Here is a 24534-nt window from a genome sequence, read left to right on the forward strand (position 1 = left end):
TAATGTGTCAGTTAATTTATGACAGCAATTTGCTGGTTCAAACTCTACTTAAGAATAAAATTTTATCTACTGTCTCCGAAAAAAAAATCCAAGCAAACTTTGCACAGGAGACCTACGTCCAACAAAAAGAAAAGGAGTCATCAGATCCAACCCTAAAATAGGTGGAGATGAACATGGTGTTTGCATACTAGCATAAAAACTGTAGACCTATTTGCATCCATGGTCATGCATGCTTTGGACTGCATAACACAAATTTCTCAGCTCTTGGGCTTCCTTGTAATCTCCCTTTCATAGCTGCATAGAAAATCAGTCCCTGGAGCAAACAGTCTTTAATGCCTCCCAGCGTGAACCACACCCATCTGCCTATTCCAGATAATGTATGCACATCTCCGTGTGTGTGATGGAAAAATCTCCTTAGAAATTCAGAATTTACACTAACTGTCCAATCCTCCACAGCACAGTAAGGTAATAAGATACACGTCAGAACTCCTCATATGTAAGACCTGAAGCAACGCCTAGAATATTTTTAATTATAATTTCTTTTGATAGAATGATTTAATTACTTTTTAAAATATTCAGTTAAAGGGAAGGATTTGTGTGAAGATTTAGTACGACTGTCATTGCAATTAAGGTCTGAGAAAACTACCCCGTTTTGGACCCCCTCGCTGAAAGAGAAAGAGGCAGCTTCCAGACACAGGAAAACCAGTGCTGTAGTTTCAAAAAAATAGGAAAAGCTGAAGACCTCCTCAGAACGGACAAACTTTTAATTTCTATTTATACCTTGTAAATTAATGCACCACATGTCCTCCTTTTTTCATTTGTGTAGTTTTTAAACAAAATCATAGAAAATGAAAGTGACTTAAGCGTACTTTAAGACCTATGCCACACCTGAATTTCTCCAAGCCGATCGAGTTGCTCCTGCATGTGGTTCCTGGTTACAGTTACATCATACTCCAATTTATCATATTCTCTCCAAGCTCTTTCCAGTTCCTAAGTATATAATGCAAAAGTAAAGAATTACAGATGTACATTCAAGTTAAAAAAAAAAAAAATAAAAATTTTCCTTATTCAGTGGCATGAAACTTCAGGAAGCAATGCAGAAGTAGGTATCAGCAATAAACAAACATGTATTTTAGAGAATGCAATGTTTAAACAGCTTTTTGATTTTCTAATGATATCGAATGGAATTCAAACAGCATTTTGTCTTTTCACAAACAGAAAAGATAGGCAAGGGCAAAATCTTCAGAATACGTCTTTATAGTCAGCAGGCACGTGGGTCTTAAGCTGTCCTTCCACAAAGGCAGAAAACCCACAGAAATGGATTCAAATTTGTGTCTTTTATCACACAAAATACACACGTGTGAGTGCACAGCACGTACCTGTATATGCAATGAATTATGCAAGACAAAGTTGGATGTAAGTCATCCAACCCTGCCTGTAAGGCTACCAGTGAATGCCCCAGGCCTGCTAACACACCATGATTTTACATATGTGAAACTGCAAACACCAGAAGGCAGACGGTACAAAAAGAAAATCTTTGAGGTCAGCTCTGCCATCTCACTTTTTAAGCCGACATCAAGCAACTTACTCAATTTAGCATAAATTAAAAAGTTAATGAGGGAAAGTATATCTTCAGGATTTCCTTTCCCCTGATTCCTTTTTCTCTGTCCAACCAATTCCTTTTACAACATAGTCTAACACTCAGACTAAAACCAGTATTTCAGGGCCTACTTCATATCAATTCATCACAGCAAACCACTGGAATTTGACACTGAAATACCTTTTTGGATATATATGCAAGTAGGCAAATATGATTCTTTGCCTAGTGCAGAAACCATCATGAAGTGGAAAAGGACAGTAAATAGCAATTCCCTTCCTTTCCTTTTTTTTTTTTTTTTTTAATTAAGGTTTATGAAATTGCATTCACTTGAAAGATTTTTTTTAAATATAATGGCCCACTATTAAAAGTGACCATGACAGTATAATCTTTTCTTCTTTTTATCCTGCAGCTGCTTTTTACTTACAATAAGTCACCTATCTGATCAAATACCTGATAAAGTTTGTGCTTGCTACTATTTTGCCATCACATAAAATAGCTTATTTGCATTATTTACTACTTCTGTAATCAATTTTTCATATTATAAAGATTAAAATTACCACACCAATTAAAGTCTGCATGCCCTTATTTATTTCTGTCAAAAAAAAAATTAAAGAAAGACTATTCAATTAATATATTGATAAGATCACTTTCCAGCTGCCTCTGACAGAAACACAAAAGACAACTGACTTTTGTTGGAACATAATGAAAAATAACCAAAGACAACCCAATTAAGAATACGAAGACAATCATTTAACACTTCATTGAGTTTTACTGACAAGAACGTATTACTTACTGCAGTAGCTCGCGATACTTCTCGACAAGTGCTAAGTAGTCCGTTCTGCAAGTCATCTCTCTGTAAGACTACATTTTGTATGGCTGAGGGATTATCTGCATTCATTTCTATCTCCTGACTTGCTGATAGCAAAGCTTGCTCAAGCGTGTACTATTGTAATAAAAAGAATTATTTTTAATGTTCTGCATCATTGGGCTGATTTTTGTTTTATTTCAGTTATCAATGTTCTGATAATAAGCACGTAAAATAACATCCACTTTAGGTAATAAATACAATTGTCCTACTTTCTCCTTGTGTAGCTGTTGAAGCTTCTCCTCCAGTGCTTGCACAACTTTATCTTGTTCACATAAACGGCTAAGCTTAGCCTAGTATAAAACAGAAAATGATCAGAATTAGGATTTCATTCTTAACATCTTCAGTAATCAAAATATAACTTGGTCAAATCATTACGTGAATCTAAATAAAATGTTACTACCACAACATATGAATTCTAAAATTAGGAAGGCATCAGTCTTGCATTTTCAACCTAACCTTAAGAAACCCTCTTAAGATACTATGAAGTAAGTGTTATCATAACTTGAAACAGACGGCTCAAAACAGGTAATTTACGATTCTACAGCTAAAACTTTACAACTTAATAATAGGTATTAAATACAATTATAATTTACATATTCCTCAGTATTATATACAATATTGTACACAATCACAGTCTTTCCCATGTTTATTTCAGGTGGTATTTTTTAATAGCTAGCCACTAGTACTACCCATGCTGTGCTCAGTTTCAGCCCCAATCAAGGCTTGGCTGTGACCAAAACTGTTCCACTTCAGCTCCAGGTTGAGCAAATAACTGTTCAGTACATTCTCAGCAATTTGAAACAGTTTACTTTTATATTTGAACAACGTTTGTCGTTCAGTTTGTGCTGCTCTGAGTTTTTAGCTCTTTGATAACACTGGAAGCCTGCTTTCTTTTCTACTCTTAAAAGTAACATCCCTTAAATCGTTATGCCTACTTTTAGTTGCATTGTGCAAGAATGACTAGATGTGCATATGTATGCATATACAGTATGACTATATGCGTGTATTTTTCAGCATCAACTTCACACCAAGCACTTTTCTTTAGTAACTAGCAACCCAATACTCTGAATGATAACTACCCATGCCAAATTTCAGTTTTGGAGTATCGGTCGTATTTCCTGAGAAATTACATCTCTCATGCTTATAGCTGAACTACAGCTACAGAGTTTTCCCCTTCCAAAGTAATTAATTCCTCTTGAGAAAAAATTCATCTTTGAACAGATACACTACTTGAAATTTCAGCCTAAAATGTAATACTTCCTGTGAGTTAGAAGCTTATTACAAAGAGTCTTATGCCCCTCAATCTCACAAAGCAATTTCTGTTGGCAATCACCTGTGTGAAGTGTGTTTCAAACCCAAAAGTCAAGGGGGAAATTATTAACAAAATTTAGAGACAAATACCAACATTTCCAATGAAGAAATACAAGTGACTTACATCAATATCCAGCTCTTCAGTTCTATATTTGTATAGTGTACCCCTACACTCTTCTTGTGTTAACTATAAGGAAGAATAACATTGCCATAAAACAACTTAATTGGATGATAAAAATTAAACTACTGTTCAGCTTAAGAGTTTTAATACAGAAATCAGCTTTTGCTTGAAAGTCAAACATACTACATTCAACAATGTATTTTTAGCCAATATAAACTAATGAAGGTAAGTAAATGGAATGCCAAGCAGACTGTCAGCAGAAAGTTGCATTAACTTAACAGGCTCTGTTTCTAATGCAAACTGCATTTTTAAAGATGTACAACTAACTCAATCAGATAGGGATTATGTAGGAAGATGAAACTGCCAGAGTACACCTAGACATAGTTACACATCATTATGTACGCTTTCTTATGTGCATCCTAAATACAGGGGTTCATTCCATTTGGAATTAACCGCTCTAGGCCCACTAAGGTCAAGTGTATTCACAAGGAAGACATTCTGATGTGAATCTAAAATCAGAATCGAATAATGTTAAGTATACAAAATGTGCATAAACTACCTCGTTACAGATGAATGCCCAGTAAGTGCCACCAAATACCTTTCTGCCTGCTTTTTCCATATGGATTCCCTCCCCTCCAACAGAGTATAACCAGAAATGCCATAAATGGAAGTCCTTCTACTTCATCTTTGGACCTAGGCAAACTTGTCTCCTCATGCTAGTCAGCATGAAAGGTATCCTCAAGTTACTTTCATACAGCTCCTCACATTAAGATCTTAACTGTTTCAGTCTCTGAACTGACCAGTAACAAGATTTAAAAATATTCTACTTGAAAAAAGGTAGCTCCCCATTTTTAGAGTTGACTGTCACATACAGTAACTACTTAATGTCCTACACAGCAAGTATTGGCATAACACTATCAACCTTCGTATTCTATGTAATTAAAAACGTGTGCATTGAGTCCCAACATAGATGCTTTCCTTTTGTGTATCTGTCATAATTAGGTCATTGTGACTTAACAGTGCAAGAAAGACTATAAAAACACAAGCCCACGTTAAAGGACACTCATAAATAAAAGGATTAGGGAAGGGTTAATCAGACAAGCATTCCAAACATACAGTAAATCTTCAACACAGTTAAGTGTTTCATTTCAAGACATTATGTCCACATACCTCATGCAAATGCACCTGGTGATAATTTAAACATATGTAGTGTATTAAAACCACACAGTAACTTTCTTTGAAATGGACATTTTATGAAAATGAGTGTTGGAATATGAAAAAAGCCACAGCACTTTTGCACCTCATGAATGTCACAAAATTTAAGATATCTATTTAAACCCCTACTATTGTAGAGTTGTGGTTTTTAACTGTTGATTTCATCACAATGAGAGAAAAATGAGGAATGGAAATATTTGAAAAAAAACTCATAAACATGGCCAAATGTCTTTAACTTAGAGAAAACCTTGTTATATTTCATGACAGAAAGATTTTACAAAAGAAAGATTACGCCTTACTAGATAAATACATCTTCCCAAGACACTGCTCAGCATTTATATGGGTTGCCTGGAAAAATGTAAAGTTATTTTTTTCAAGCCAGTATTTTTACACCTTCTTATTTTTTTAAAAAGAGACATTTATTTTTTTGGCATTTCAACCTTAATTACAGTCAAGTTTAAAACAGCTTGCCAATTCAGCATTCTTACCCCTGCCTACCTCCTAAAAGGAATATATTTTAAATATTCAGAAAACAAAAACACATTTTCAAAGAACACTATACACGTGCTAATTCTTTTTATTAAACTCCTATCACACTTTTAAAATTGCTGCCAACTTCTTGCTTTTGTCAGCAGTACTAGTTTCCCACAATAGGCACTGCTGGAGAGCCGCTTCATTTTAACATTTCTACTGCAACATTTTACATAGACTTAGTGCAAAGACTCTAAAAATAGTATGAAACACTTAATCCATCTCTGACAAAACAGCAGCTTCTCTTTCCACAGCACATCTATAAATCAGCTTAAGGCAACAAGTGCAGAATGCTACTGCATCCTGCTGGAATTAGGAGAGGAATTGCAGTAGACAAAATGCAATTACGCATTACAAGCAAGGTTAACAACCTCATAACCCTGGAAAATGCATTATAAGAGCTCCAACGATCAAGTTCTCGAAATGTATTTTATGTCACTCTCACCAAACCGTTCCTACAAATACTTTACCGGGACAGTAATTTCAGAGAAAGAGTGCCACCTACTGAACCAAGGGCATGACTCGCTGCTCACTTCACTTTTCCTCGACATTTGCCTACTCAAATACAAAAAAAATCCATTCCTCTTAGCATGGTGAAATACCCTGCACGGCTCCCAAACGTTAAGGAGCAGCAGCCTGAACACCTGCAAATAGAACTTACCGTTTTTGAAAGGCAAAGTGCACATGCAGAGTTTGGCCAAACACATATCTTACAAGTGACAAGGTAAAGTGACCTTAATTGAACCTCTATCCTATGTTAGAATTAATGTGTCATCTACTTCACAGTCCCTGTCTCTGTTGGAACACCAGTACCGATGAATCACAGAAGTGGATAAATCCACCACAATGGACACAATGTAAAATGTCCTTAGAGGGAAATTCTTCCCAAATGAATGCAGATTAGGCAAATCTCTCTCTTGAGACATCAGATGTTAAACCCAATTAAGCAGTCAATATTAAAAACATTTAAGGAACAGTGCTATTTCACTACCTTATAAGCTATTTTCAAATTCCCCTAACCACTTTGATTCAATAAATATACAGCAGGAAATTTCACACCCTGAGAGCACACTAAACATCTCTCTAAGATTACTGCATTTAGGAAATCAAATCCAGGACATTTTGTGAGGAGTATGAGGTTGAAGTCAGACTTTCAAGATACATTTTTTTCCGTTTTCTTTTTTTAAGGTACTTCTTACTATCAGGAAGCATGGCAAATGGGCTTTTACCACACAGTAAGCAAGACTCTCCTCTAATTTTGTATAATGCGACACACAACATTTAAATACCAATTGGAAATATAAGATTTTTAGCTCAAATACAACCATCTCCTGTGTTTCTAACAAGACCTGAAAAATATTTCTACCTACAAATCTCAAAATCTAACATGCATAACAGTTTAAATTTATGCAGCAATAATAATAAAAAGTAATAATAATGATTATGATGATGCAATAAACAAGATCACCTTATCCTTATAGAAGCAAAAAAAATCAAGGACTATTTTGATACATTTTTAATATATTAAGAACAATTATCCAAGCAAAGACCTGGATGTTAGCTTGTTGCACTCAGATTTTCATTTTTTCACCCTTTAGGGAACTCACACACATAAGACGAACTGAGGATAATTCTACTTTTTAAAATCAGCATATACTGCTTTAGAAAACAAGATTAACATTCCTCACCTAGAAAGAAACAAAAAAACCCAAGGTACAAATGGGTCCAGGCTGTAAAAAGCCACTATTTTTCTTGTCTGTACATACGGGATCATTGCCCTGGCTTATTCTTGTAAATTTACAGTGCAGCCTGTAGAGCAGACTGGTGTAAGGCAAAGTTATTAAAATAACTGTTGAAGATGTAAAAAAAAAAAAAAAAAACCCAACAAAAAAACCCCAACAAAAACCAAAAAACACCACCACCAAAACGCAAAAAGTCTTACATGAACCACATTTGAAGGAGTATATATTTTAGCTATTTTACTAAAGAACCGTTAATCATTACAAGCAAACAGGAAGCAAGACACCTTAATTTTTAAATACTAGCTTTTATTGCTTTCCTTTCCTTAACTCTAAATGAGCTCAGTCATAAAAGTGAACTGAATAAACTGAAGCAAAGAAAGATCCTTTCTTTTACCCACAGGAATGGTTATGGCCATCAGAAACTAGTTTGTCACCTTGACAACCAAACAGGTTTCAGTTCCTTACACAGAGGCTTCTCCCAATTGTTTACATTTCTGTAAAACTTCAGTGGGAAAAGCTGAATGGTAAAAACTATTTTATTTGAATGAAAAAATTATATGTTGTTTAAACTTACAATAAGTTGCCTGAATTTTAAACAGGTTAGTTTTGCATTACAAAAGTTTAGAAGACTATCTAGGCAGTGAAATTTTACGTGTATTTTTATCCTTTCCTGGAAGTTAGTTAATGCAGTATTTTGTATAGGAAACTTCATCGTGAAAGCAGAAGGTCTTGCTTTTCTCCAGTTTAAGCAGTATGTGGGTTCTTCTGCACAAGCCTGCCAACATGTCACAAACACTTCGACCTGAAGAGACCATATCTCTAGTGACAAAAGGTTATTCAGTCTTCATGACCTGTTGGATTCACTGTTTCTTTGACAAGAACGTCAAAAAAGGTGCTTATTCAACGTCAAATACAAAGCAGTGCTTACGTCTGCAAGGTGAAGGCAGTGCTGTGTAGTGATACCTTAGCTGACAGCACGGCCTCATCAAGACAGCACTCTGAAATTCATCAGCATCCCTAAATAAGCGGGCAGATTACCCCAGGAATAGCTACACCTCAAGTTTGTCCACATTAATACTAGAAGCTGAGCTACTTTACCCTGACACATCCAAAGCACCTCTGTTCATTACATGTATGCTGACTTATTTGTCTTATACAGTTTATTACAGAAAATGGATTTGCTTTACAACAAGCATAACAACTAGGCTTATTTAAAAACGAACAAACAAAAAAACAAAAACCAATTTCATTTGGGGCTAGAGGGCACCTTCTCTCATTTCTCTTGCACATAGTTCCTTCAGGTTCCATGTTAAAGTCCCCTTTTTGTGCCTAGCACAAATTGGATGAACCTGAAATCACAGTCAGTCACAATCCAATTTCCTTTGGAAAGCAGAGATTTTTTCTTTTTTTGGAACTTTTTGCAACTTTTCTGGATCACAAGCAAATCTACAATGTGGAGTTGACTTACAACAAAAAAAACGAAACATGAAATTAAGCTGCAGCATTCTTTAGAAACATGGCAAAGCATTAATCATTAATAAATGACTGTTCTACAATGCAGAATGTCTCCTTTTCATCAAACTATGCAACCTTTATATGTCATTTGGGCTTACAAGGGCATAAATGCAAGTGTAAGGGAACTGGCCAGCTATTCCCTTCTGACTGGCAGCCAGAATTGCACTCTTCATCTGCTGCAAAATATCATAGTCATTTAAGTAAGAACCACATCTTTGTTGCAGCTGAGGCTAGAAACTTCTTAAATGTTCCCTGATGTGACAGCAGCTACTCAGTTAAGCTCCAGTACCCCTAAGACACTGCAGTGCCAACAGATTCGTATTGGCCATGCTCATAAGTTAATGCAGGTGTCAACTCACAGACAATATTTCCATTCACATTTCTGATTCTTCTTCCATCTTACCATTTACAACCATCGCTAGATATGCAGTAAGTGTGCACAGTTAAGTCTGCTGTGACTTTATGAACAGACACTGCCTTTTGGATTTACAGTCCCCAGATCAAAATAATTTTGATCCTTCCTTTCTTCAGTTACTAAAGGCTTAGTAGGTGCAAACAAAAACTTGTAAATCCACTTCCTAGAACAAAACAAAATCGCCAGAAATGACCAGGTAACCACCACTCACATGCTTTTGCAGTGGTCAAAAGAAAGAAGCACCTTTGAACACTAATTGCAGAGAATCATGCTAAGACAAATGTTGGAAGCTTATCGGATTTTTTATGAATTTACTGGACACCTGCATAAAACATCAACTAATTAAATCATCTAGACAGAAAAGTTATTCAAAAGTGTACATTTAATACTTAACAACAAAAACGCAGCAAAAGCCATGCTAACGATATTGCAGCATTTTATAAAGCATGGATGACTTGTGGTTTTCCAAAGCAAATAAGAGAAACACCAATGTCATGAATAAATCTGAGGAACAACCAAAACTGTCACTAAGGAAAATTTTCGCAGATGATAAAGCAATTTCATTCACTATCCAAGACCTTACTTGCTGGTACAGTTGCGGTCTTAGCGCCGAGTTCTCAATCATAGTGTGAACCATGGTGATTAAAGGTTCATTCTCTTTCATCTATTTCAAATCAGGAGGAGCATACAGCAAACATCAGTTTACAGCATGGCTAGATTTGAAAGACGACACTGTAAAATATAGCCTCTACTTTAATTTTTTCTAATAATGCAGTAGATTACATTTTATCCCATGCTTTTTATATATTCCATCATTCAGTAATATCAACATCTGAAAAGTTTAATAATATCAAACTAATGTATCAAAACCACACAAATGCTCAAAACCAATGTAATATTTATTCGCCAACACTCTCCATTTTTAAAAATAACAAAGGCTTAAAATAAGCCGAGCTTTGCACAATATTGAAAAGAACAGTATTATCGGATTACACAATAGGAACACTCAAACCTTTATCAGAAAACCTTTTAAATTATAGATTTAATAACTCAATGTACATTAAAAAGACATAAGCATTCCCAGCCTCTGAATATTGAAGCAAGGTTTAGACTTATTTTCATGTATCACGAAATGCCTTTATATACTGCACTGATTTCTATACTTAGGAAATTTGAATCAGTACTCACTGTACCTATCCACCCCCATATACAGGTATGAAACTATTTCAGAACTGGTCAGACATTTTCTATAATGATTCCTATTTATTGATATGTGTGCAAATATAAAAACCAGATCCTTTGATTATTACAGTAGAAGTTGCATACCTTTACGATTTCAGAAAAGTATGAAACAGAAAATATTATAGGATTTTTGGTTTTAAAAAGGAAACTTTGCTAACAGTAAGGGAAAAACGATGAAAACAGATAATTTTCCTCTCCAAAAGAAACTGAAACATCACTTAATGCACAACCCCCCACCTATTTTTGTTGACATTAAGACCTGTTGGAAACTTCAGCAAGGAAAGAAGTGTGTGTATGAATATTTATGAATATTTATGATCTTTCACTCTGTCTTTATGTATATTTGGAGAACTTTTTTTTTTTTTTTTCCTGATGGGAAACACATTTTTCTTGTTATAGATAGAGGACCTTTTTGTTGTTGTTGTTGTTTTTTATACATACTAAAGTCTCATCATCTGACAAGTTCATCATCCACTAAAGATGACCTTACCTTAAGAAGGCAAGCTTATGATGCTCTGTTTATTCAAGGGAGGGAAAAACCCAAATAAGCAACCCCCTCCCACAGTATACAGAAACAGAAAACCAGAACTGACACAAGAAGTTGTTCTCCCTTTACATTAAAATTTTGTCCAGAGAGTGAGTGCACTGGGTGATACCAAAAGATATTTCAATAGTAAGATCAACAATAAGGTCCAAAGCCAAGCAATCAAACTACAGCCAACTGAAATATTTGTAAAGGAAAAATTCTTTTCAGGCCAAAATATTTTACTATGAGTATACTGGTTTGGATGCATTTTTGTGAGGAAGATTTCAACAGCTTCAGGCTCTTTGGCTCATTCTTTTTTATGATATTTCATTTTTTTTTCTTTCTGACTGATAACAGACAATACTGGAATTAATTTCTGTGGAACTGTTCAAAGACTGTTTTCATCCAGATTACAAAAGAAGCGAAGTGGATTTCCTCAAAATATGTTCTGAAGTAATATTTTGTCCTCCAGCCAGTTCCAACTTTGATTTATAGAACTTCCAATATTTTTACTACCATTGGTGCTTAACCGTGCTCATCTAACACTGTTTGCAAAGGCCAGTTACTTCCAGAACAGCTCCCATTCCTTAAGCTCTTACAGAACAAAGATCAAAACACAGATAACTGGTAAAGTAATGCCAACCAAAGAGCTTTGGTAGCAGTCAAATATAGCAAGTTTTTTTCCCCCTTTAGGAAATAATGTTCCAAAAAAATACTGACATTTAACTATTGAGAACTTAAGGTCTTGAGGCAGTATGTATCAGTCACAAACCTTCCATTAACTAAAGCCAGTGCACACACAAGGCAACACATACTGAAGAACTGGCAAAGTAAACCAGAGTTCCACGGGACACAACAGCAAGTCCCATGCCTAAAAGGTGGAGACCTATTTTGTGTTCTTAAAGCATTATCATGAGGCTACTCCCAAACTGAAGTTGGACACTATTCACATTGAATTAATGAAAAAGTAAATATTTTTCCTTGAGCTATAATAGAAATAAGCCTTGATTTTCTCTCACTTCAGAAAAAAAAAAAAAAAAAGTGTTTTTGTACAGTAAAGGACACCTTTTAGATCCTATGTATAATACTAACAGCATTAATACTCACAGAGAGTCTCTCCAATTAAAGAAGCCACAAAAATCAGAATTAAAATTTTCATAAGTGAACTGAAGTGTGAACTGCCTGATGCCACACAGCAACATAGCAGTAAAACCAAAGAAAATCCAGCAGTCTTGGCTTTATCACTTTCTACTCCCAGTAAATAACTCTTTCTCCCCAGAAGTGATGCTTCATCTTTGCTTTTTTCTTTACCGATGTAGTATATGAAAGCATTTTTCCAGTTGGAAACAACGAAAAAAACACCTGCTTGACATGTGATCTACATGAACAGCTACATTATTTATGACCGAGCATCTGAGTGGGTATTTTGTGTTTTAAACTGTAAAGCCAAGCTATTGACAATTTTTCTCTTTCTTCCTTTTCATAAATTCTCCTCCTTTTCTGGTAACACCCTACACAGATGACATTTCAGTATATAACGTTCTAGTGGCAGCAGCCAGATGGAATAGCAGCTCCGTAGGTCGGGACAGCTGACCTCACTGCTAAGACCACATGCTATGGGTGCCGAAAGACAAAGCTCAGATTGGCAGTTTTATCCATCTCCTCTCAAGCTTCCTGACAGTAAACACAGTTGCAGTAGGACCTGACCAAGCTTTTCTCCCACCTTTCCTCTGCTCATTAATCTTCTGTCCAAAAAAAAGAAGGAAAAAGCACTTTCTTTCCTGCCGCCTTTTTTGCAGCAATGCTGCCTCCAGCTCAGTCTTTTTTTCACCCTACAGAGCCCTTATTCTTGAGGGTCCCTGCTTCCTCGGGGGTGGGGTGGGAAAAAGCAGCTGAAAGATCAACAGTGGTGGCTGGGTTTGCTCACTTAACCTTTTTCCAGATAACTGAAAAATACAAAAGTAGTATCCTCTATGTTGCTACTATAGGGCATAGAATTTTAGGCTGAAACACCAGATATAGGATATAATAAAGGATATCTGTCAGCTCTGTCTAAATCCCCTTGCACTATGCCAGCCTCCCTTAATTTACTACATTTTCCCCAAACCACCTTCAGAAAGAGGGCAGTGAAGAGGAGAAAACAGAAGCAAAACATCAATACAGCATGGACGTTGGCTGTGGGACCTTCATTCCTTTATTTGACAACTTCTTGTCCAAGTTCTGTTTATTTTTATGTACCCTTTGAAAACTGAAAGAAACTAAAAATGAGAGTACCAGCAAAAGTACAGGAACTACTTAACACCTAAACTATTTACATAAATAATTTCAAAAAGCAGGGAAAAAATAAAAGACGTAATGAAATTTAATAGAGCTTCTAATGTGACAAACCAACCTGGGATAATCTGAGATCAATACGCCAACACGCATAGAGGGTTTTACATAGATAGCTTGAGCTCAGTAGAAAAGGCTTTTTCAGCCAAAGAAAAGTTTTACTATCAACATAAAATTCAGAAATGCACTGAAAGACTGGTTTGGTGGAATTCTCAGTAGTAACAAAGATTCAAGTGGGACCTCCTACAATGGCTTTATTACAAAGTCAAAAAAAGCATGTCTAGCTTTTATTTGTAAAAAATTATGTTCCTACTTCTCACTACTGTTGTAATTACTGGGTACAAGTACATTAAGGAGACTGCTGGCTTGGATTTAGTAATACACAATAGGCGATCCCTTAAAATTTGATAACGCAGAAGACTGAGATTATATGTACCCTCATAACACGTCCCATGTTGGCAAACAAATCATTGCCTAGGGTTGCTAGCTATGTCTTAAAAGGCAAATGAGCCTCTCTTCCCACCTCTCTGCGAACCTTGAGTCAGCAGATTGGCTGACAACCTCACTTTAAAAAATAAAAAAAAAAGGATGCCTGGCAATCATTCTTTTGGCTGTAAAATATCAAAGAAATCATATGTGTGTCAATTCTCTTCCATCGTTTTTTTTCCTCTATCTCTGAACTCCAACAACAACAACAAAAATTCTGAAAGCATAATACAAAACCATCAAAAAGCATGACACAAGAATTTCTAAGCATCTCAAAAGGAAACAGCAGTACAAAAAAGAACCATGACTCAAAAAAGGCTATGGGATATCCTCAAGTCTTGATAAGAAAGCCACCTAACCAGTAGACAACTTACAGCAACAGCATAAAAGCTACCCTCCCTACATATGAACTTTAGTCTGTCTGAAAATTCACCTGTGCAACCTCAGTACAAATTTACTAATTGTTACATATGGTACTGTACTCTCTGTGACCAAAAAAGGTGAGCACTAAAGATAAAAGGACTGGAGTTCTAAGCTCTAGACAAAGCAGGTTTTGACACTATTTTCAGAGATTAAATGAGTGGAAATATCTAATTTAAGTACACTGGACATTTAAAATTCAGAGAGGGCAAGTGATAATGCAAGCTGGTTACAGATGTGGATAATGAGGAGGAAAGGCCTCAATTAGACTAAAAGAAACTTTGATTTTTTTTTTTCTTCCCAACATAAAGAAAAACTGATTACGGTCAAAGTAATAAAGATATAAATGAGAAACCACCCCTAGAAGGAGCAAAAGATCTCAGGGGGGTTTATTTCATACAGGTAGGTGGCAGTATTGTATTAAAACAAGGGGGAAAAAAAAGGAAAAACTGATCAGAAACTGCTGTTCCATGATTTTGTGCTTAAGGTAACATATTTTAGACTTGATTATGATTTCATACTGTAAGAAGCACAGTGATTTCTTGCATCTCTGGTAGGGGTAATTATGGCACATTTGTAAGATTTAGATGCTTCCCTAAACTAATGTTTAACACATCACATTACATTCCTAAATTTTATCTGATGCAAGTAAAAAGAAAATCCTTTTTACCACTTTGCATGTTATACATAGGCAATTATCTCCATTTAATCCCATCTATTACACTGACAAGCTTGGCTGATCAAGCAACAGCATGGTACAGAGTTTTGCACTTCACATGGACAGTTGTCCTTTCCTGGCAATGAATTACGCTGTTGAAGACAGAATTATTCCCTTATTCCAAAACTTCATAAACTGGAAATATTTGAGTTGGATAAAATATTTTGGCCTAATTTAGCAAGCAGTTTTTCCCTACTGTTTTGGACTTCCCACAACCCCTTAAGACAAGACAGCGATGTTTAGAAATGCAACTGCCATCTAACTGAATTGGTCACAATTCACACCTTGTTTCCAAGGGGTAACAGGAAAATAAAGTCACCAAGCCTGCGTGTATGCCTCTGTGTCCATGTGTAGCTCTTAGTAATTCACTGAAATCGTACCACAGGAAGATGTAGGAAATAAAAGTTCTGAGAACAGCTGGGTTTAAACGTAAGGTTGAGAAATTTCATTTAGAAGAATGAATATTGGAAAAAGCTCTGGTGATTTTTATATTTTTAACTAATGGACACCTAGTTGCTTATATTTCTTCTAAGCATTTATGACTGTCTTTTGTTAAGTTATGGCAAAAATTTCCCATTTAAAATCTTCTCACACACAACTTGTACAGAAGTCCCATTTGATCTTGCAACAAAACCATAGAAAAAGTGATATCACAATTCTTCACTTGGCAATCAACTGTGTTAGTGAAAACAGAATTACACTCTCACTCTCTAAGTTCTCAGACATTGTAAAGAAGTAAAATCTTATTCTTATATCAATCTTTAAGAAATAACTGAGTAAAAGGAGAGAAAGTAACGAGCTACACTATGATTTGTTTAAAGCATTTTTTCCTGTTTGATCACCCTTTCATTTAATGTCCTGTAGAAACACCTAACTCTTCTTAATTTGGAAAACCAAAATTATCAGAAGTATGCATTTTCTATAAATAGCATGTGTGTCATATGAGTTTGGATATATATTACAACTTTGGTTAAAGATGATAAAATGCTACAGTTAGTGTTATTTAAGAAATAAATGAAGAACGCAAAAATTAATTGGTGAATGGATACTGTATTCTGATGAATTTTAAATTTAGTGGTTTTTTTTTTCCCCATTACCTGTCAAATTTGAAACAGATTAAGATATTCTGTGCTACTTAAGAAGGCCAAGTATTAAATATCCAACTTCATAAAAAGCACTGAAAATCCTTCTCCCCAAATATTTCCAGCTTGATAGGAGTAGGCAAAAAGCATTAAGAAACATAAACACACAAGAAAATTGCAAATCCCACCTGATGATCCAAATATATGGCATTCCTTTGAAGGTGATGTGAAAGAATCTCATTCTAGCAGGCAGCAGTCAGGGGGGAAAAAAGGAAAGGGACAGAAGGTGCAGAATGCATGAAAAGAGCTTTAAAAGATGTAAACTAGACAGTGATCTTTCTGTTTTACGTAGAAATATGATGCTGCTTTTATCTGCTTTTTTTGGGTGAACTGTTAACAAGTTTTGATCCCGAAATAGATGTGATAAAAGTTTGCCACCAATCAGGCTACAAACTGCTACATTACATTTTGGTTTTACAAATAAAATACAGTAAGCTCATGTAAATGTCTACTACACAGACAACTATAAACCCTTTGATAAATCTGTTTTAAACATGTCCTGATTTTTGTACACAGTTTACAAATACATTTGCCTCTGATATGAGGCAGTGTAAACAATAAATTAATCTCATGATCTGTCACTACTAATTTTCATTATAACAAAAATAGGTTAAAAACCTTTAACTTTAGACTTAACTACAATATGTTTTAAAATACTCCTATGTAAATTTGACTCAGCCAATATCAAAAAAGTATTAAAAAAATGTTAAAAAGTATGACTAAAGCCTCAAAGGGTTAATAGCAGAACATCACATACACAAAGAACAAATGTTATTCTATTCTACTCCCATAGTAGTCAGAAAATTTTGCACTAATGGTACAATGCAAAGTTTGATTGATGAATGACTACAAGTTAGTGAGAACGGTACATGACACACATTGCTTTATAGCTGACCTTTGGGCTGCTGGCCTCAAGTTTTAGTTGCATGAGCTGTGCTAGTGTGTGTTCCCGGATACTACTCAGTTCAGCTTGCTGCCGTCTCAGCTTTATTAGCAGCAGCGTGAGCTCCTCTGGCTGAAGGAGTGCGGTGTGAGAAGCCAAAGAGTAGAAAAATGGTTAATTGGTATCCTAAACAACAGTTAATTAAAATAAGGGTTCTTAGTATCTTTCTTACAAAAACTTCCCATAGTAATATAACAAAAGATATACCATTCTTCCCCAAATTGACCACTTTTGAATATATAATGAAGGGTTAACTTTTAACTACGCAAAACAACTGATACTGCAAATGCCATAAAAGTGGAAGATTCTGTATAGAGAACAAAAATAAGTGAGGATTTTGCAGGAGAAAGTCTGTGCAGCCCTCAAACTTTGCCTGACATGCATATCAAATTGATGATACTGACTTAAGTGAAGGGAGAGAGAATTCCAGCCCTTAGGATACCATTACCTGTACATGGACAGCCATTTGAACTTGGTGAAAGAATCAAAAAATGGCCTCAAAATTTACTTTCTAAAATAATTCTTCCAATTCATGCGTCAAAATTAAAGTAAAAATAATAAAAATCCAATGATAACTGAACTACATCAGAAGCAATCACCTTTCACAAAATAAAACTGCACAAGCATGACAAAAGTAATTTTCCATCCCACCTTCCACAAGTCTAAGGCTACCAGTTAATTTATTGCTTTACTTTCATGACTAAGATGTACAATACAGCCTTAGGAAGGGATGAAGAATAGTGTTTAAAACCCAATGTTATATATATATATATATATATATATAATGGAAATAAAGTCACACTCAAATGAGTATTTGTCAGGTAATTTCACACAGATCAGTTTAGGTCAGTTTGGGAAACTCTACCTGAACCATTCTGGGGAAACTCTATTAGCAATACTTCAAAAGAAAACCAAAGACTTAACATCACAATTAATTTTGTTATGTTCCTGATGGTTCTGTTTCTTACACTTCTCCAGAAGTCATTCTTATAAGAGGTTAAATATTCATCCAGCATTTTGATTTTCTCACAAGCCCTGTGAGTTAAAAAAAAAAACCCTAAAACCCCGCCTGCTCTCTCCCAGTCAGAGAATATGCCCAAAGCAAGAAGTAAAGAAAAAAGCTCCAGAAAACCACGTATTAAATGACTGAAAAACAAATACCAGTTTCTCAGAATAAAGAAGAAAAATCCCTGAGAAGAAGCATGGCACTGGCACCGTTGTGAGCTCGTACCGAAGTAGCCCACAAGAGGGAGCAAGGGATTTCCACATAGCTTCAGTTGTCAAAACCATTTGCTTTGAGGGAAAAATCAACACCAAAGCCGAACTGTCTAATAGCCAATTTTCCTCTTACAGTACTCTTTCAATACCTGGATTTAAAATATCTGATTTCAGAGAGTAAGTGTAAGAATCTATACTGCTATCCAAGACATTTTAAAGCTCTCTCCAAAAATCAGTGACAATGCTTTCAAGTCCGAAAATTAACATAACTTCAAAGCACAAGAAAACTTAATTTTAGAAATAAGAGAATTGAAAGCAGCATCTTCAAGCAAAAGGAACAGTGAACCACTTTTTTCAAGATCAAAACTCTTCTTGGGACGTTCTGCAAAAGCCCAATTTTAGCGCATTAGGAATAAACTATTTAATGCTACTTAAATGCAACGTTTGCAAGCAAATTTTTTTTCCGTAAAGAAGCCCATCAAACAGTAATTCCTATTCCTCTCTAACTGTTCATAATGTTGCAAACATTTTTGACACTGCTGTAAGTCCTGTGCTTTTGATACAGCTCTTGGGCCTCTTGCAACAACCACAACACAAAATTTTGTTTACGGAGCTACCTACAGGTTTCTTCCTCTGGCCCCTGCAACGCCTGTGCTGCGGGCAGGACTTCTGGTTTCTACAGGTAGAAGCTTGGACCGCCTTGCCCCCTACCCCACTCATCAGCCCAGCTCCAGCAGCAGAGCCCAGGAGAACTGATGGGGCCGTGAACCCAAAGAAATGTCTGCAGAAGACAAGGTGCAGAGATAAGGCTCCAGATGCCAAAGGCCAGCCTGTAAGTTGATGAAGGTGCCAGGGATTCATGCTGGGAAGTGCAAGAAACAGGGGTCGAGGCAGTGGAAGGATTGACTGACGAGCTGGTGCCCACAGTATGATTCAAAATCTGTATTCTTAAGTCATAACTCACTCAAACAGTAATTTCAGATGGACATAGAAGATTATGGAAAGGAAACAAAAACTGGAGAAGAAATGGCAAATTTAGGACAATCTCAGCTTTTGGCTGAGTCATGTTTCAAGTAGGGACATGGACAGTATTCACCAATATTACTTTGATGAACTACCTTCAAGGAGAATTCCAGCTCTACTGCAGTAAAATGGGAGATGTCAGAAAGGACACAACTTTATCAACTGCAATTTTAGTATCCTTAAGATTTCCCAAAAAAAAAAGGTAAACTCTACTTCTGGGACTTTCTAAATAATTAATGGAGAAATAAGTCTTCTGTGATGTATTCTACCCTCTCCCAGGATTTTCTGTAATATATCAAAGACGATTAGAAAAAAAAATAAAAATCTGTATTTCTCAAAGACAATCTGGACTCAGCAGCTACACAGTATTCTCAAAATTCAATGGAACCAGAGTACTCCTTTATTAGCTTTAAAAATCCCTGATAATTAAAATAAAGGCTACATTTAATACAAGCTTTGAGTAGAATAAAATTTCAGTGTTGCACCTTCATACTTAAAGGATTATTAAAAAAACCCTGATGTACCAAATAAAAATCCAACTCACTGTTTTGCCTTGGAGGCTCTGAGGAGTAACAGGCTGTAAACTCAGACCTGCTGGCATTGACCTTCTGTCGGGCACAAAGACATGCTGTACAAAAACAAAATAGCACAGTATGATGCATAGTTATCTAAAGAATCAAAAATTATTAAAGACTAAAAAAAAAAGTCAAGCCAACTTCATGCTTATGACAAATTTGTTATGATTCCAGAGAGACCTTACAGCGGCCTTCCAGTACTTAAAGGGGGCTTACAGGAAAGCTGGGGAGGGACTCTTCAACAAGGAGTGTAGTGATAGGATGAGGGGTAAGGGTTTCAAACTGAAAGAGGGGAAATTTAGATTAGATATTAGGAAGAAATTCTTCCCTGGGAGGGTGGTGAGACTCTGGCACAGGTTGCCCAGAGAAGCTGTGGCTGCTCCCTCCCTGGCAGTGTCCAAGGCCAGGTTGGATGGGGCTTTGAGCAACATGGTCTGGTGGGAGGTGTCCCTGCCCATGGCAGGGGGGTTGGAACTAGATGGTCTTTAAGGTCCTTTCCAACCCAAACCATGCTATGATTCTATGATTTGTGCCAGCTTTGGTCAGTCATGCTCCCTGCTGATCTACTATCTAGGACACTTGATTAGCCTACCTCTAAATTTTAGAAATATCCCAGCTTTCATCATTCATTTAATTAACAGTCCTCCCTCATAGTTGTCACCTTACTGACAGCCCGTGTAAAAAAAAATTTTAGTTTTTCACCCATCATTGAAAGCTGTTTAAAAACATAAGATTTTTATATAGATGGGGTTTAAATCTTAAATTTACCTCACTGATTTCAAATAACCAGTCTCTTAATTAAATACCTCTTAAAAACTGATCTGTGTTAATGGAAAAAGCTAGTTTTGTAACTAAAAAAACCCCCAACAATTAAATAACATGAAAAACCAAAGGAAAACAGGAGTCTTGTATAAAAGATACTACATATGAAACAAAGGAAAAAAAAAATAATCAGAAAACAAAACACGGCTGAAAGTACAAGGAAACACATGCTCTGCAGCACTGACCCTAATGATATTTCTCAGATGTGTGAGAAGCACTGATCACTACATTTCCAGTGCAGTCGAGACAAAGGATGTCAAAAAACAAACAAACAAACAAAAAACCCCACTCCTTTGTTGACAGGGACCTAAAAACTTCCAAAACCAAGACTTGGTGATCAGCTGTAAGTTGTTTAAACTGTTTTAAGATGCAGTTAAAGATTTTTTTTCCTGCATCAAGAAATAAAAAGACACCTGAGACAAAGATTAAAGAAAAACGTTCAGGAGCATTTTATACAAACTCAAGTTTTACACCCAACTGAAAGAGTAATTTTTATGTCATTATCTCCAATCTAATAAAATCCATGTGTAACACAAGCATGATGGATATAGCAGAGCCACATACGGCACTCAGGTTTACAGTTCTTCGTGTCTCCCTCTCACTGATGAAGACCAGCAAAAATACACTAGTCAAGAGCTACAGTTGTGTGCAAACAGACTCTGATCTTTAGTGATCGCCCTAATAACTCAAAGGCATCAAAAGAAAGGACTACACTGTTTTCTGCTGGAACCCGAGGCAGCCAAACTTGTGGCTGAGGAACAGAAAACAGCACACAGAATGAAATCTGGGATTTTCAGTCCTCTTAAGAGTTCCAGCCGAAAAAACCTTGAAAGGAGGAAGATTTCTCTACATATGACAAACTACTCTGAATAACTTGCCTAGTGACTCCTTTTCTTTCCTTTAGAGAAACATATAATGGACAGTAATAGTAGGACAGTATGTTTTCGCCTAGTGTATCAGAAAAACACCTTTTTAGAACATTTAGATTTTTCAATGCTTTTTAAAATCAAACCTTTCTCCATGAAAACAGATGTAACAATCTTCATTCTAATAAAATATACTACAGTGCGACATGAGTTTTATAGTAACCGTATACTTTCTACTAAAAATGCTTGTAAACAAGATTCTTAACTACTAAAAGCAGTATTTTTACCTTAGTATGATGTGTCCTGTGTCTGCGATCAATAGTCACATCTCCCCTTTGCACTGGCGAAGACACTTCTGATCTGTAGGTCCGCTGTGGGGAATATCCTTGGAAACCAGTGATTGAGCCATGAGAAGGTGAGGTGGGAATAGAATGCATCGTCTGATCAGAAATATTTATCATAGTTTTTGGGCTACTTAAAGTACTGTGTCTAGTAAGAGTTGTTTGCTTATTGTAAAACTGACGTTGCTGCCATTCATAGAGCTGCCACATTGTGTCATCGCGCATCGACCTCCGTTTTTCTTCGGCCGTTACTGGTCCCACGCCTCTGTCGTAAGCCGAGGGCGTTACACTGCAGAGGCTCTCTGGCCGTGCTTTGCTGTTTCTCGGCAGTGTTCTGTAGCCTTCTGGGTACCGGGGTAAAACTTGGGGTCGATGGCTTGGCATGTTTCTCGGTAAAGTCTGATACGAGATTATGCTGAAACGCAAATTTTCTTTTTATTAGTGGACAGTATTAATATCTTAGCAATATAATTTTTTTCAATATTGGTTAGGTTTTTATAGCTAACTCTTAACTTTTTATTAATACTACAAGTGTCATTTTAAAAACATGCAAGAAAATCAAGATGACAATTAAGGAATCAACTATACTGATTGAATGCACTGTAGAAGACGAAACTGGATCCTCTCCCTGATTAGGTGCTTGATTATACAATCCACATTTCATCTTTTTACCAGTTTAACAGTCTAGTAGCGTCAAGTTTAGATCAAATCTTTTCACTTCTCCTTATGCTGCATAGGTCAAAGTTTTGAAAGCTCTGAAGTTCTATACTGTTTCCATACGAGCACATTTTAAATGTTCACTTTTTCAAAACCGAAAATATTTCCTGTTCTTTCCCTAATAAAATCTTGAGCAATTACTATGGACATAAAAAAAAAAAAAAATTAACAGCAGACCAAGGAAAAATAGCAGTAATTGTCTAATGAAATTGTATTTTGCAATTGCCAAGGACAAGCCATTCTATATCAGCTATTCAAGTGAAACAAAGAGCAAAATATTTATTTATTTGATAATAATATTGTATTGCTTTTCAACTCATATATGAATTCAGAGGCTTATTCTTTAATTTGTTGCCACATTAAAATTCTGAAGTGCTACAGTCATTTAGCAACTTTCAGCATTAGTTGAAATGCAAAATTTTCCATACCGAGCATCAATGCATGCCGAAGTATGACAAAGCATTGCTTGCTTTTTCAGAGGACAAAATCTAGGTCATAAACATTGATTAATTCAACCCTTATCTGAAATTCAGATGAGCACCACTTAAAAGCCTTTTGCTACTGATCACATATCTATGATAGATTTGCCCAGAGACAACAAAACTGATTTCAAATTGGACACGATTCAGCCATCAGAGGGCAGCAGCTTCTAGCTACACCCCAGACTAATTCAAACTAAAATCCCTGCCACTGCGAGACACCACAATCTGAAGATGGTGTTGAATGACTTTAGTGCCACGAAAACATTAAAGAACTGATGTAGAGCAAATGGCAAGGTAAGCCAGCATTATGCATTTTAGATCCTTATGGAATAACTATCAAGGAAATTGATGATGGTAAACCCCACTTTTCCAGTGAAAATAGTTAAGCTGAGTATTTATGATCACCTGTAACATTTCGGAGATAAAATTGCTATAAAGAGCTTTACATACAAAATCTGCTACAGTTTCTGAAGCTTTTCAAGAATTAATGAAATATTATCCCAATTTTGTAGATTGGACAGCATTCCACTCTCACAAAAAAAAAGCTTCTAGACCTTATTCTTTTGCTGCAAAACCTGCTTAAATACCTTGAATTTCTTCATGAAACATATGATAAGAGCTTTTCTCCATCTCCATATTTAAAAAACAAACAGCCAAGACACTTCCGGGTTCTATTTCTAACTTTCAAAGTATTATTTTAGCTATTCACAAATGGGAATGGTGAAGCCTGATATTTTCAAGATGATATCCAGTAGCTAGACATACCTCACTCACTGAAACTCCTCTCCCATTTTAGTAATTAAATGGGCAGTGCAATCCTGTTAGCTCCTTTAAATACGCTGGACAACTTGAAGAAAAGTTGTCTGAAGTCCTTACTATGTAAGGATAGAAATTTAAAGTCTGCATGCAATTACTTATATTCTAGAACGTTTAGGAAGATAACATCCGTCTTATATTGGTAAACCACAAAAACTGTAAAAAGCCCAACTGCCTCAACATTAACCTTTGTTTTACATCATTTGATAAAATCAAAACAGATTCACCAACATCCTGTTGATACTTGTGAAAACATCGTTCTAGTCAAATCCAAAACCAACCCTAGACAGTACTGCAGCTTACAGCTGCCTTACACACAAGGGGAGGCTGCCGCAGCCAGTCAAGCGGTCATGCACACCGTAAGGTTGCAAAATATTTCTGCAACTGTCACCATAAATAGCTCCCTGCAAATGTTCCCATATGCAAAAAAAAAACGCTTCCACATGAGTCTATAGACTCCTTACAGACACCTTTAGAGGCCGTCTCTAGGATTACTCTTGGGTCGGCAAGACTGATTCTGGCGTCCAAGGTGGACTATTTGGGAAAGC

The 24534-nt window shown here is 36.0% G+C and overlaps 1 protein-coding gene across 4 annotated transcripts in view; it reads right to left on the minus strand.

The window, feature by feature from the left end:
• The window catches only part of PLEKHA5 (pleckstrin homology domain containing A5), a 169606-nt gene that overhangs the window by 17727 nt on the left and 127345 nt on the right, over nucleotides 1-24534 (minus strand). For 2 of the 4 annotated variants that reach the window (XM_086466887.1, XM_086466863.1), the window contains exons 11-19: nucleotides 21918-22386; nucleotides 19912-19995; nucleotides 17079-17198; nucleotides 16312-16365; nucleotides 9902-9982; nucleotides 3904-3966; nucleotides 2678-2758; nucleotides 2394-2543; nucleotides 889-990 (exon numbers count right to left, since the gene is read on the minus strand). In XM_086466887.1, the coding sequence (XP_086323013.1) occupies nucleotides 889-990; nucleotides 2394-2543; nucleotides 2678-2758; nucleotides 3904-3966; nucleotides 9902-9982; nucleotides 16312-16365; nucleotides 17079-17198; nucleotides 19912-19995; nucleotides 21918-22386 (1204 nt within the window). The remainder of the gene's footprint in view (nucleotides 1-888; nucleotides 991-2393; nucleotides 2544-2677; nucleotides 2759-3903; nucleotides 3967-9901; nucleotides 9983-16311; nucleotides 16366-17078; nucleotides 17199-19911; nucleotides 19996-21917; nucleotides 22387-24534) is intronic. The other 2 variants (XM_086466871.1, XM_086466878.1) reach the window with 2 other exon arrangements.

This window comes from Leptosomus discolor, chromosome 1 (genome assembly GCF_034619465.1).
Source record: "Leptosomus discolor isolate bLepDis1 chromosome 1, bLepDis1.hap2, whole genome shotgun sequence".
Lineage (NCBI taxonomy): Eukaryota > Metazoa > Chordata > Aves > Leptosomiformes > Leptosomidae > Leptosomus > Leptosomus discolor.